The sequence below is a fragment of the Silurus meridionalis genome, chromosome 28, assembly GCF_014805685.1.
Source record: "Silurus meridionalis isolate SWU-2019-XX chromosome 28, ASM1480568v1, whole genome shotgun sequence".
Lineage (NCBI taxonomy): Eukaryota > Metazoa > Chordata > Actinopteri > Siluriformes > Siluridae > Silurus > Silurus meridionalis.
The window spans coordinates 15225392-15237961 of NC_060911.1; the positions used below are offsets into that span (position 1 = coordinate 15225392).

The 12570-nt window shown below is 41.0% G+C and overlaps 1 protein-coding gene across 2 annotated transcripts in view; it reads right to left on the bottom strand.

Annotated features, from left to right (window-relative positions):
* The window catches only part of LOC124381621 (macrophage mannose receptor 1-like), a 40802-nt gene extending 36435 nt beyond the window's left edge, over window positions 1-4367 (bottom strand). Inside the window, exons 1-2 of one of the 2 annotated variants that reach the window (XM_046843409.1) lie at window positions 4276-4293; window positions 4082-4194 (exon numbers count right to left, since the gene is read on the bottom strand). In XM_046843409.1, the coding sequence (XP_046699365.1) occupies window positions 4082-4090 (9 nt within the window). In that variant the 5' untranslated portion in view covers window positions 4091-4194; window positions 4276-4293. Of the gene's footprint in view, window positions 1-4081 lie in introns of both variants that reach the window. The other variant, XM_046843410.1, reaches the window with a different exon arrangement.
* Window positions 4368-12570: the final 8203 nt, after the last annotated feature.

Consider the following 12570-nt stretch of genomic DNA (forward strand, 5'->3'; position numbering starts at 1 on the left):
TGCTAAACTTCAGGAGAACTGTGGGGTTTTGCAAAATCTACTGTTTGGTGATGAAAAGTGCACCAATCTACACTACTTCTTCTGTGAAATCAGTGAGTCATGTTATAAATGCTGTCTGAAAATGAAAAGAAAGTAAACTTTGGAAGAATTTTTCAAAAGTGTATTAATTTAACTACAGATTAAAGATTATGCACAAATGGTATTTGATATGAAATTAGTTAAATAAATACATTTATATACAGATTTCAGTACACTTTGAATCTGATTATGATTGATGATGTGCCCTTGAATTGGCCAATTATTATTTTTATTATTATTATTATGCTTTTTCACAGTTTCAGCAAGGCAGCAGATACTGAAAATACAGGTGAAGTCTGATGGGAGTGTGTTTGATGCTGCTTTACAGCAATCCATTTTAGAGCTGGTAAGTGACCTTTATACTTTGAGCTATGCCTGTTATTATGTGATATTATGCACATTCCTCACATATGCCAGGGAAATGACTGGTTGGGCCCAAATGCAGGATGCAGACAGGGTACAATTAAAGGTAAATTTTAATGAAAGAAGCAGGCAGAGATACACAGTCCAAAAAACAGTCTTAAGTTCGAGACAGTAAGCAGAGCAATGCAGGAGAAACCAAAAACCAGAGTCCAAAAACAGTGTGTATAATTTAATGTAGTTAAGGTAATGGCATGTCTTGGATTAAGGACTGTCTGAGCAGTAATATCAGTCATAGGCTATCTTTGTAAAAAAAACATTGATCAGCCATCAAATTAAATCCAGTTACTCATTTGACTGGGTCCTTCTTGTTACTAAAACTGCTCTGACCCATCAAAGCCTGAACACCACAACAACTCAGAAATATCAGCAGATGATTTATGTCCTATAAATTGTGAGTTCGGGCTTAATAGATCAGACATGCTTGACTAGCATATCCCACATACACTCGATCGGACTAAGAACATGGGACTTTGGAGGCCGAGTCAACACTTTGTACTCTTGACATGTTCCTCATACCATTTCCTAACTATTTATTGCAATGTGGATGTGCAGGGAACGTCATCCTTAGCAGCAAAATGTCATGCAGAGGATCACATTGCGTCCTTCAGCTGCTCTTCTTTCCAGGCAACTGATGCACATTAACCCAACTATCCACTTTGATTTATCTCAGAGCATGGGTGGTGTACAGGGATCAGCATATTCACTTGGAATGCTATGCAGCTATCTCAAGTACAACATGCTTTGTTTCTCTGTGTGTTCAGATTCATTTCTATCAAAACCAGCATTGGGCTACAGTAGCTTTTATTAAGGGATTGAGCCAGACAGATGAACCTTAACTTCTCATGCTAATTATTAGATTTGGGATACTACAAGTTTACCTGCTATCTGTTCTTAGAGCTCTTTTACCAGCCAAAATAAATTGGCTCTTGTCAAAGTTACCCAGGTTCTTAGATTGTTTTATTTAGATTGAAAAATCTCATGTAATAATATATTACTTTTTTTAGGTGAAGCAGAAACTGGCACAACATGGCATGTTGGGGAACTCCACAGTGACCTGGAGGTTGCAGCCAGATGGAAACATTTTCTCTAAGAAGAATAATGTGAATGTGCAAAACTTTAATTGATATGTTGCATGAAAAAGATCAATTTTGTGCAATGAAAATATAACAATTATATATAACAAATGGATAAAAACAAGGTTACTTAATTTTTTTTGTATTTTGTCTGCCTGTTATTAAAAAAAAAAACATTTGTAGCTATAAAGCAGTTAATTCTTCTTCTTCTTCTTCTTTTGGCTTCTCCCATTAGGGGGCGCCACAGATAATCATCCGTCTCCATACCCCCCTGTCCATCTGTCTCTTTCAACCCAACTACCATGTCTTCCCTCACCACATCCATAAACCTCCTCCTTGGTCTTCCTCTTTTCCTCCTTCCTGGTGGCTCCATCCTCAGCATTCTCCTACTGATATACCCCATGTCCCTCCTCTGCACATATCCAAACCATCTTAATCTCACCTCCCTCACCTTGTCTCCAAAACGTCCTACATGCGCTGTACCTCTAATAAACTCGTTTCTAATCCTGTCCATTGTCGTCACTCTCAACAAAAACCTCAGCATTTTCAGCTCTGCTACCTCCAGCTCCACCTTCTGTCTTTTAATCCATACCACTGTCTCTAAACCATACAACATCTCAGATCTCACCACAGTCCTATAAAATTTCCCTTTCACTCCCACAGATACTCTTCTATCACAAATCACTCCTGCTATCACTCTTCTCCACCCACTCCACCCTGCCTGACCTCTTTTTTTCACTTCTCTAACACACTCTCCATTACTTTGCCCTGTTGACCCCAAGTACCTGAACTCCTCCACCTTCTCCACCTCTTCTCCCTGCAACCGCACCACTCCACTGCCCTCCCTCTCATTCACACACATGTACTCTGTCTTACTCCTACTGACTTTTTTCCCCTTTTCTCCAGCGTGTACCTTCACCTCTCCAGGCTCTTCTCAACCTCCTCCCTACTCTCACCACAAATCACAATATCCGCAAACATCATAGTCCATGGAGACTTCGGTCTGACCTCATCCATCAGACTGTCCATCACCACTACAAACAGGAAAGGGCTCAGAGCTAATACTTGATGCAATCCAACCTCCACCTTAAACCAATCTGTTGGTCCTACTGCACACTTCACTGCTGTCACACTGTCCTCATACATGTCCTGCACCACCCTCACATACTTCTCTGACACACCAGACTTCCTCATAGAATGCCACAACTCCTCTCTCCACCCTGTCGTACACTTTCTCTAAATCCACAAACACACTATGCAACTCCTTCTGACCTTCTCTATACTTGCTAATGTATTTATATTGTGATTGTATGAAACTTAAATGGATCACAGGGCAACTCCATGTAACTAGTTTATTTTAGCAGAACTAAATTTGGGCTTTCATGGCAATAGGCGGAAATATTTATGCTAAAATTATTGAACTTGTATTTATTTGTATATGCTTTTTGCAAACATTTTTTCCCCACAATAATAAAGCTACTTTGTGCTGCTTTCCAAAACTATTCCAAAATTAGAGGTGAAGGAACTTATTCAATGTGCTGGAGGTTCATCAGTATGCTAAATTTTAAAATCAGGATTGAAAGATATATTTCTGCTGACCCAAGATTTTATAAACTATAGGGTAAAAAATTAATCTTTGCATAAGATAAAAAAATAAAAAATAGTTCAATATTGTGTAATGTATCTGTGTATTATTATTTTATATAAGAATTTCTCAACTATACAGTTAATTAACAGTTTTTCTGTTAAGAATTTAGAAAAAAATCCACACATACACAGAAATCAAACCATACATGTCCATAAATTAAGTTATGCGTAATAATGAAAAATTACACTTCAAACCAGTGACCTCTTCCACCACAACCTCTTGCACCAGAGGTGAAGCTCATCCACAATGGGCACAAGATCTACATGCAACCTGCAAGTCAAAACAAACATCAACAAATGCTGGTATGAGCTGGATTTAAACCTATGAGTCCAGCAGCTAGGCTTTTACCACTGAGGCACCAAGACCACGCTCAGTGACGGTGATCCTGGCATTTTTTATCTTTTAAAATTACACCTGAAAAAACTCACTGAAATTGTCTTCCTCTCCTGGCAATCACACACATCCACTGTCACTGTCTCTACTTCTTGAAAAGATTGGGGACAGTGAGACTAATCCAGCACCTTCTTATGAACTTCTAAGGAGGCACAAAGGAGAACATACAGTCATGCTGCATTTCAACACCAATTTCCAGCTGCACAACATGGCTCAAAGCCAAACATCTGACTTCACCCCCAGAAAAGCTAAGTGGTGTGTTTGATTGAGTATTTGTTTTTTAATAATAATATATAACCTGTTCTCGCTACAGATTGACATAAAAAAAAGTGTTTCCTTGAAAATCAGTACACAATGTTTGCTAGCTGTTTATTTTCCGACTAGCGGTAGACTACAGATCCCCACACACACACACACACACACACACACACCAACACACACTGAACGTCGAGAGCAGACTGTTCACCTGCTGCATATGTTGCTCCAGTCATGAGCACTGTTCTCCAATGGCAGTGTCCCCTTCCAGTAGCTCCCTGCACATCCACACTGCAACGCTCTGTTCAGGAATGGGTGGAGAACCTGACAAAAACTCACGTTGTTGACCATTAAACTGCAGCGATCTCAGATTTTAAAAAAAGTCAGCCAGAACTTTAAAAGTACCTCCTAAATTCACTTAGCTCCCCTTTGTGTGCTGAACTTTAAAAGTACCTCCTAATATCACATAGCTCCCCCTTGTGTGCTATCAAGGTATAATTTCATTATACGTTTTCTTCGGCTTTCATTTTAAAAGATAAAACTGCCAGGAGCACCGTCACAAAGTGTGTGTATTGGTGGTACAGTGGTAAAAGCCTTGCCTCTGGGCTCAGCAGTTGCTGGTTTGAGTCCAGCTAACTGTCCCCTTTACTGATGCTTATTTTGACTTAAAGGTTGCAAAAAATCAAGTTTCAATGATGAGCAGCTTGTAAGAGTTCCTGTAGCAGAAGCTGATTCCAACCCTGGTAAGGATCTAAGGGATGAGCATGTAAGCTTCCAGAAACATTGGCAGGGTCTGTGAAAGAGGGCAGGATGTGTAAAAATGTTGGACGTTATGAAGACCAGGTTGAAAAATCTGTATATTATTTAAGTCAAGTCAAGTCAAGTTTATTTGTATAGCGCTTTTCACAACAGACATTGTCTCAAAGCAGCTTTACACAAATCAACAGTGATGGTGAATGGTGTGAATTTGTCCCTGATGAGCAAGCCGTGGTGACTGTGGCAAGGAAAAACTCCCTTAGATGTTATGAGGAAGAAACCTTGAGAGGAACCAGACTCAAAAGGGGAACCCATCCTCATCTGGGTGACATCAAGAGTTTGATCATAAATCTTTCAACAATACAGAACACTGGACAGTGAGAACTAACATGAGCACTGGAGTATAAGATTATAAGTGATGTTCTTTCTGCAGTCTTAAACAGTCTATATGGTTAGTAGCTCCGAGTTTTATGAGCTCAGCATTTGTGGTCACCACAGATCCAGCATCAGCTTCTCCATGCCAGAGCCTTTAAACACTCCAGGAGGTCCAATGTCAAAACTCCACACATGTAGCGGGATCCAAATGGCACTGGAACGTCTCTAGATGGTTCGGGATGTTTGCGAGTTCGGCATCTACTTCTTCAAAGGCACGTAATCATCACGAGGTGGGAGGTGACTGGAGCTGGCCAAACCTCAGGGTGTCTCGGGATGGGGAGAGAAAGAGAAGCAGTGGAGAGGAATTAGCGTAGCTGCTGTTCATGATATTAACAGCACAAGTTGATAATGTGCATGTGATCAGATGTTCTGGAGCACAAAATTATGATATGTGATGTGTGTTATGTGTAGGCTTTTCTAAAAAGATATGTTTTTAATCTACACTTAAACTGGTAAAGTGTGTCTGAGCCCCGAACACTGTCAGGAAGACTATTACAGAGTTTAGGAGCTAAATGTGAAAATGCTCTACCACCTTTAGTGGACTTTGCTATTCTAGGAACAACTAGAAGCCCAGAGTTTTGAGATCTCAGGGAGCGTGGCGGATTGTAGCGTGTTAAAAGACTGGATAGATACATGGGAGCCAAACCATTTAGTGCTTTATAAGTGAGAAGTAATAGTTTGTAGGCTATTTGAAACTTAACAGGAAGCCAATGAAGGGACGATAGGATTGGGGTTATGTGATCATATTTTCTTGATCTTGTAAGAACTCTGGCTGCTGCATTCTGGACTAACTGAAGCTTGTTTATTAATGATGCAGGACATCCACCTAGTAATGCATTACAGTAGTCTATTCTGGAGGTCATGAACGCATGGACGAGCTTCTCTGCATCGGATATAGACAACATGTTTCTTAACTTAGAAATATTTCTAAGGTGAAAGAAGGCTGTTTTTGTAACTTGGTTGATATGATTTTTAAAAGACAGGTCGCTGTCTAAAATAACACCCAGGTCTTTTACCGTTGAACTAGTGGTTACAGAACATCCGTCTAAATGCAGGTTGAGATGCTGGAGCGTCTGTATACTAGTTTTTGGGCGATGAGCAAAATCTCAGTCTTATCAGAATTTAAAAGTAGAAAGTTATGGGTCATCCAATCTCTTAGTTCCTTAACACACTCAGTTATCCGGGTTAATTGAGCTGTATCGCCTGGTTTAGATGAGATATATAGCTGAGTATCATCAGCATAACAATGGAAGCTAATTCCATGCCTTCTAATAATATTTCCTAACGGAAGCATGTATATTGTGAAGAGCAGGGGTCCTAGAACTGAACCTTGCGGCACGCCATAATTTACTTGCATTAGCCTGGATAGCTCTCCATTTAAATCTACGAAATGGTAACGATCGGACAGGTAGGATTTAAACCAGCTTAATGCCTGTCCCTGAATGCCGATGTAATTTTGTAAGCGATCTAGGAGGAGATCATGGTCTATAGTGTCGAATGCAGCACTAAGATCTAGTAAAACCAACAGCGAGATGAAGCCTTGGTCTGAAGCTAAAAACAGGTCATTAGTTATTTTAACTAGAGCAGTTTCTGTGCTATGATGGGGCCTAAAACCTGACTGAAATTCTTCAAAGATATTGTTCTCTTGCAGGTAGGAACATAACTGTGCAGCGACAATCTTTTCTAAAATCTTAGACATAAATGGGAGATTTGAAATTGGTCTGTAATTTGATAACGTGTTTGGATCCAGATTAGGTTTTTAATGAGGGGCTTAATAACTGCTAACTTGAGGGATTTAGGGACATGTCCTAATGATAGTGAAGAGTTAATAATATTTAGAAGAGGTTCACCAGTTGTATATAACACTTCCTTCAGTAATTTAGTAGGAATTGGATCTAACTGACATGTTGTCGATTTAGCTTTGGCAATAACATTATACAGCTCTTCCTGTCCTATACATGTAAAACAGTGAGTTGTGGAGTTGAAGGTAACACTGTCTCAGGAGATGCTGTCAGAGGTTGAACTGCCACAATTGTTTTTCTAATGTTATCTATTTTTCAGTGAAGAAAATCATAAAGTCCTCACTACTAAACTGTGATGGAACACAATTTTCAGAGCCCTGATTTGTAGTTAGTTTAGCTACAGTACTGAAAAGGAACCTGGGATTGTTTTTGTTGTTTTCTATAAGTTTGCTCAGGTGTTCAGCTCTAGCAGCTTTTAGCGCCTGTCTGTAGCTGAGCATACTGTCTTTATACGCAATTCTAAATACCTCCAATTTAGTTTTCCTCCATTTTCTCTCCAGATTACGTGCTGTTCTCTTGAGGGCATGCGTATGACTATTATACCAAGGTGCAGGTGCTTGTTCTCTAACCTTTTTTAACTGGATGGGAGCAACAGTGTCTAATGTGCTAGTGAGGATAAGGTCTATGTTGTTAGTTATTTCATCAAGATTATTAGTAGTTATGGGTTTAGTGAGAAATTGAGATAAATCAGGCAGGTTATTTATGAATCTGTCCTTAGTGGTTGGAACAATAGTCCTACCAAGTCGATAACGTGGTGCAACACGGCTAATCTGCTCTACCGGTAGTGTGTACAGTATGAGGTAATGGTCTGTGATGTCATCACTCTGAGGTAAAATATCTATATATATCTATCAGTGACATCTGCTCCGTGTGATATTATTAAGTCTAATGTGTGGTTAAAGCGATGAGTTGGTCTGGTGACGTTTTGTTTAACCCCAAAAGAGTTTAATAAGTCAACAAATGATAATCCTAGAGCATCGTTTACATCATCTACATGAATATTAAAATCTCCTACAAGCAGCACTTTATCAAAATTGATCAAGAGGTCTGAAAGAAGACAAGCAAACTCTTGAAGAAAATCAGCATAGGGCCCTGGGGGTCTGTACACGGTGACCAGAGTGAGTTTTCTATGTCTGTCTGAAAGTACAACTTGAAGAACGAGCACCTCAAATGATTTAAAGCTGAATCCTAATATCTGACTGACATTACGAGAGGCAGTATAAATGGTTCCTAAACCCCCCCCACGACAAGTCTGACGTGGCTCATGCTTATAAACATATCCTGACGGTGTCGACTCGTTTAGACCCATATAATCACCTGGTTTAATCCAGGTCTCAGTGAGACAGAGTGCATCGAGATTATTCTCTGTGATCATCTCATTTACAATCAGTGCTTTGGGTGCAAGTGATCTAATGTTTAAAAGACCAAACTTTAGAACTTTGTTGTATTTGTTTATCTGGCCTTTTTCAGTTTTAACTGCAATGAGATTATTTCTGGATCTTGTGTATTTAATTCTTGGTTTTACTACACGAGGAATAGATACGGTTTCTATAAACTGGGCTGTGTGTGAACTTGTAACTATTTGGTCTGTAGTATGCGTGTTCTCATTGTCGAAGATTTCCTGATGTCTTACCAGTCAGATGGTGTGAAGTATCCTAGAGATGTTATCTGATAGCACTGCTGCTCCAACTCTGCTGGGGTGCAGGCCATCAGGGCGGAAGAACCTAGGACGCTCCCAGAAACAGTTCCAGTTATTAACAAAGAGAAGTTTATGTTCTCGACACCATGACTGTAACCATTCATTTAGAGCTAAAAGTCTACTAAACTTCTCAGCCCCTCGCTGGTAAGTGGGAAGAGGTCCTGACACTATGATCCTCGCTGTGGGTGATGTGCTGCGTACTGTCTCCACCAGGATCCTGAAATCCCTCTTTAAGATCTCCGTTTGCCTCAGCCTGGTGTCGTTCGTTCCGGCATGAAGAACAACCGCTCCGAAGTTCTCCTTCAGGATCGCGGGTACCTGCGCAGCGACATCAAGAACACGAGCACCAGGAAAACAGCGAGTGTGCACCTTACCTTTAGCTCCGGTAGCGCGGACATGCCGGACGATGGAATCTCCGAGAATCACAGTGTCGCGTTCCGTCTCGCGGAGAGGGGCGAAGCGGTTCTCGGTCGAGATCTCGAAGGCCCATAGTGGTGGTGGGGGAGACGTCTTCGACCAGGGCTTGGCTTGTCTCTTCCGCCGCTGCCGCATCCAGGGTCCGTGTTGCACCTTTGCCGGAGTTGTAGGTGCGCTGGGTCTGGGCAGAGAAACACGCGGAGTTGAGGTGCTGGGAGCGTTGGGTTCAACCCGGGAATTTACCTGGGACGAGTGAGCGTCCGCCCGAGATGTTTCCAGCGCCGCTTTCCGCTCTCGCAGCCGGGCATGCTTTTCATGCAGCTCGCGAATCTGTTTCTCCAAAACCTCCATCTCCAACGCCACCGTTTGCAAATCGAACGAGTCCTCACCTGTGCTCAAAGTTAGACACACAGCCGGCATAGTGCTTATAATCACGAACAGAGTTAAGATGCACAAATATGATAAAGTGAAAGACAATGAATATAGTGGTAGTCAAGTTTAACTGACTACAGTCACAAGTCAGGAAGACAGAAACAATTTAGGATTATTAAAAGAGAAAAACACAAACAAACAAACACGGAACTCGCGGCAAACAAGTCAAACACAGGAAGCTCCGTCACCGGAAGTCCAAGACACAAGATTCATGGTCAATGGCAATGGCATATTATTTATATTATATATTATATTATATTATTTAAGCTCCATAAGCCTCTAGTACTCCTGCTCTGGAACTGGGGGGAGGCAGTGCAGATATACCCCAACATTTCAGTAAAGCCCTCCAGCCTTTATTTAACCTCCATCAAGGATCCTGCCACTTTTGGCTTGCAAGCTGTCTTTACACATATCCAGCCACTGTTTCCAAAAACTTTCATGCACCTACTCTGGAGTCCTTACCAAGGTTTGAACCAGCAGTCTCTTAGCACAAGAGGCAAAGCTCATCCAGCTGAGCCACAGGAGTTCATACAAGCAGCTTTTTTTAAGATCCTGTAACCCAGATCTAAAACAATAATTCAAGTTGAAGAAAAAATATGAAAAAAAAAAGGCATGAGTTGAATTCAAACCAGAAACCGCTTGTTCGAGAGGAAAATTAATCCAGATGAACCGTAGGACCTTGTACAAACAGTGTTTTTTTAAAGGTCTTTTAACCCAGAACTTAGGCTAACTGCATGTCAAAACAAACATTAGAACATGGCAGCAGGACCTGGACTCAAAACATCAAACTCTGAAGTCAGAGATAAGGATTTTACCACTGAACCACCAAGCCCCACGTGCAACAACACTGTCCCTGGCGCTTTTATCTTAGAAAATTACATCCTAAAAATAATAAATAAATATGCCAGAACTTTAAAAGTATCTCATATAATCACACTTGTGTGCTATCAAGGCCAGGATTTTACACGGCCTCTAAAGGAGTGCTGTGGTATCTGGCACCAAGACTTTAGCAGAGGACCCTTTAAGTCTTTTGGGTGTGAGGTGAAACCTATTTCAATCAGACTTGTTTCACCAGACACTTGATTGGACTGAGATCTGTGCAGTTTGAAGGTCAACACCCTGAGTTTTTGAGTAAGGTTCTCCTGAACAGAGTCTTGAAGTGTGGATGTGCTTGGAGCTGCTGGAAGAGGACACTGCCATTGGGGAACAGTTATCGTGACAGGAGCAACATGCCGTCTGCAACTTACCTACAAATCACCTTCTTCTTACATATCCATTGACAGTGTTGGTGTTTTGACGTTGATCTTGGTGTCCCTTGTGGCACCTGTGAGAGCGTCTGATTCATAACGCAGCAGGTAAACAGTCTTTTCTCTACGTTAAATAAGGCAAAGTTAGAGAGGAAAAAGATTATATATCATTCAATAACACACATGGCATCAAAAACATTGCGTGGCCTCTCTAAGGAAAAGCTAGAGATACTTTGCTGCTCTTGGTGTAAGCATACTTTTTAACAGCATGTTTGACAGAGACCCTTATTCAGAGTGACTGACAATCACACCATTCACACAACCACAGGCTTGAGACTCAATCTCACAACCTTCCTGTCAGAAGTCCAACGCTTTAACCATTAAGCCACTAAGTACCGCTGCAATGTCACTTCAGGATTAACATTTTTGATCCCCTCTAATTCAAACTGCTGAAAAAGTTCCTGCTGGTTCTAAACAAAGAAGTCAGAACACACAGGGCATCACAGTTTGCTTTGTATAGAGCGATTTAGCTGCAAAGCTATATGTCCATGCTGACCATGTACACCACCTAAAGCTCATACAATCATGATTGTAGAGAAGAGATGGCTTTAGTATGCACTATGAAGAGAAGAACGAAAACAAGATTAATCAGGCCAGGCCATCTTCTCTCTGGAGCTACACAGCTCCATTGTCATCAAGATGTGATGATCTGTATGCCAGAAATTTAAAAGGAGCTTCTAATATCACATAGCTCCCCCTTGTGTGCTATCAAGGTAAAATTCATTATACGTTTTTTGGGTTTCATTTTAAAAGATAAAGCTGCCTGGAGCACTTTCACTAAGTGTGTGTATTGGTGGAACAGTGGTACAAGCCATCCCTTTGAACTCTGTGGTTGCTGGTTTGAATCCAGCTTACTCTGCCCCTTACTAATGATTTTTTTGGGTTGCGAAAGATCAAGTTTAAAAAATCTTTAACAGAGCCTTCTTGTATGAGTTCCTGTGGAGCTGGTCCAAGAGGTTGCTTGTTTGAACCCAGCAAGGCCTCTAAGGTAAAAAAAAAGTATGATTGAGAGGTTTTAGGCTGAAAAATCTATATTGTAAAACTAAGTTCAATTTGGATTTGAACCAGCAACCTCTTGCTCAAGAGACAAAGCTCATCCACATGAGCCATAGGACCTTGTACTAACAGTGTTTTCTTAAAGGTCTTTTAACCAGATCTTCTGCTAACTGCATGTCAAAACAAACATTAGAACATGGCAACAGGAGCTGGACTCAACCCAGCAAACTTTGAGTCCAGAGATAAGGTTTCTACCACTGAACCACCAACTACCACATGCATTAACACTGTCCCTGGTGTTTTTATCTTGGAAAATGACATGCCAAAATAAATAGAAATAAAATACAATCCTAATATCACACAGCTCCCAGTTGTGTGCCTTGACCTACTGTATATACACACACTTTTTACAGTATGCTTGGCAGAGACCCTTATTCAGAGCGACAGACAATCACACTATTTACACACTGCCTGACATGAGACTCAAACTCATGACCTTCTGTTCAGAAGTCGAATAGCTTATACACTGAGCTGAGTTTCCTGGTCACCATTAGTCGTCTTTATTTAGACCTTCTGAAGAGAGTATTTGAGTTAAGCAGGACTTGAAGCAGTGTAACTATGAAGTAGAAGAAGGTTCTGTGATGAATAAACCACTGTGTGTTTGCTTCTGTGATGGGAAACTCATCAGTAAATGGGTGCTGTGATGGAGTGGAGCATGAAAGGTAAAGGCTAGCCCATCTGATCCGATCCCACAGAAGAGTCCCTGTTGTACTAACAGCTGAAGAAGTTCATGCTGGTTCTAATCACCGTAAGTTTTTGAGTTACGTTTGTTATGTTCCCTACTGTGATCCTGAGC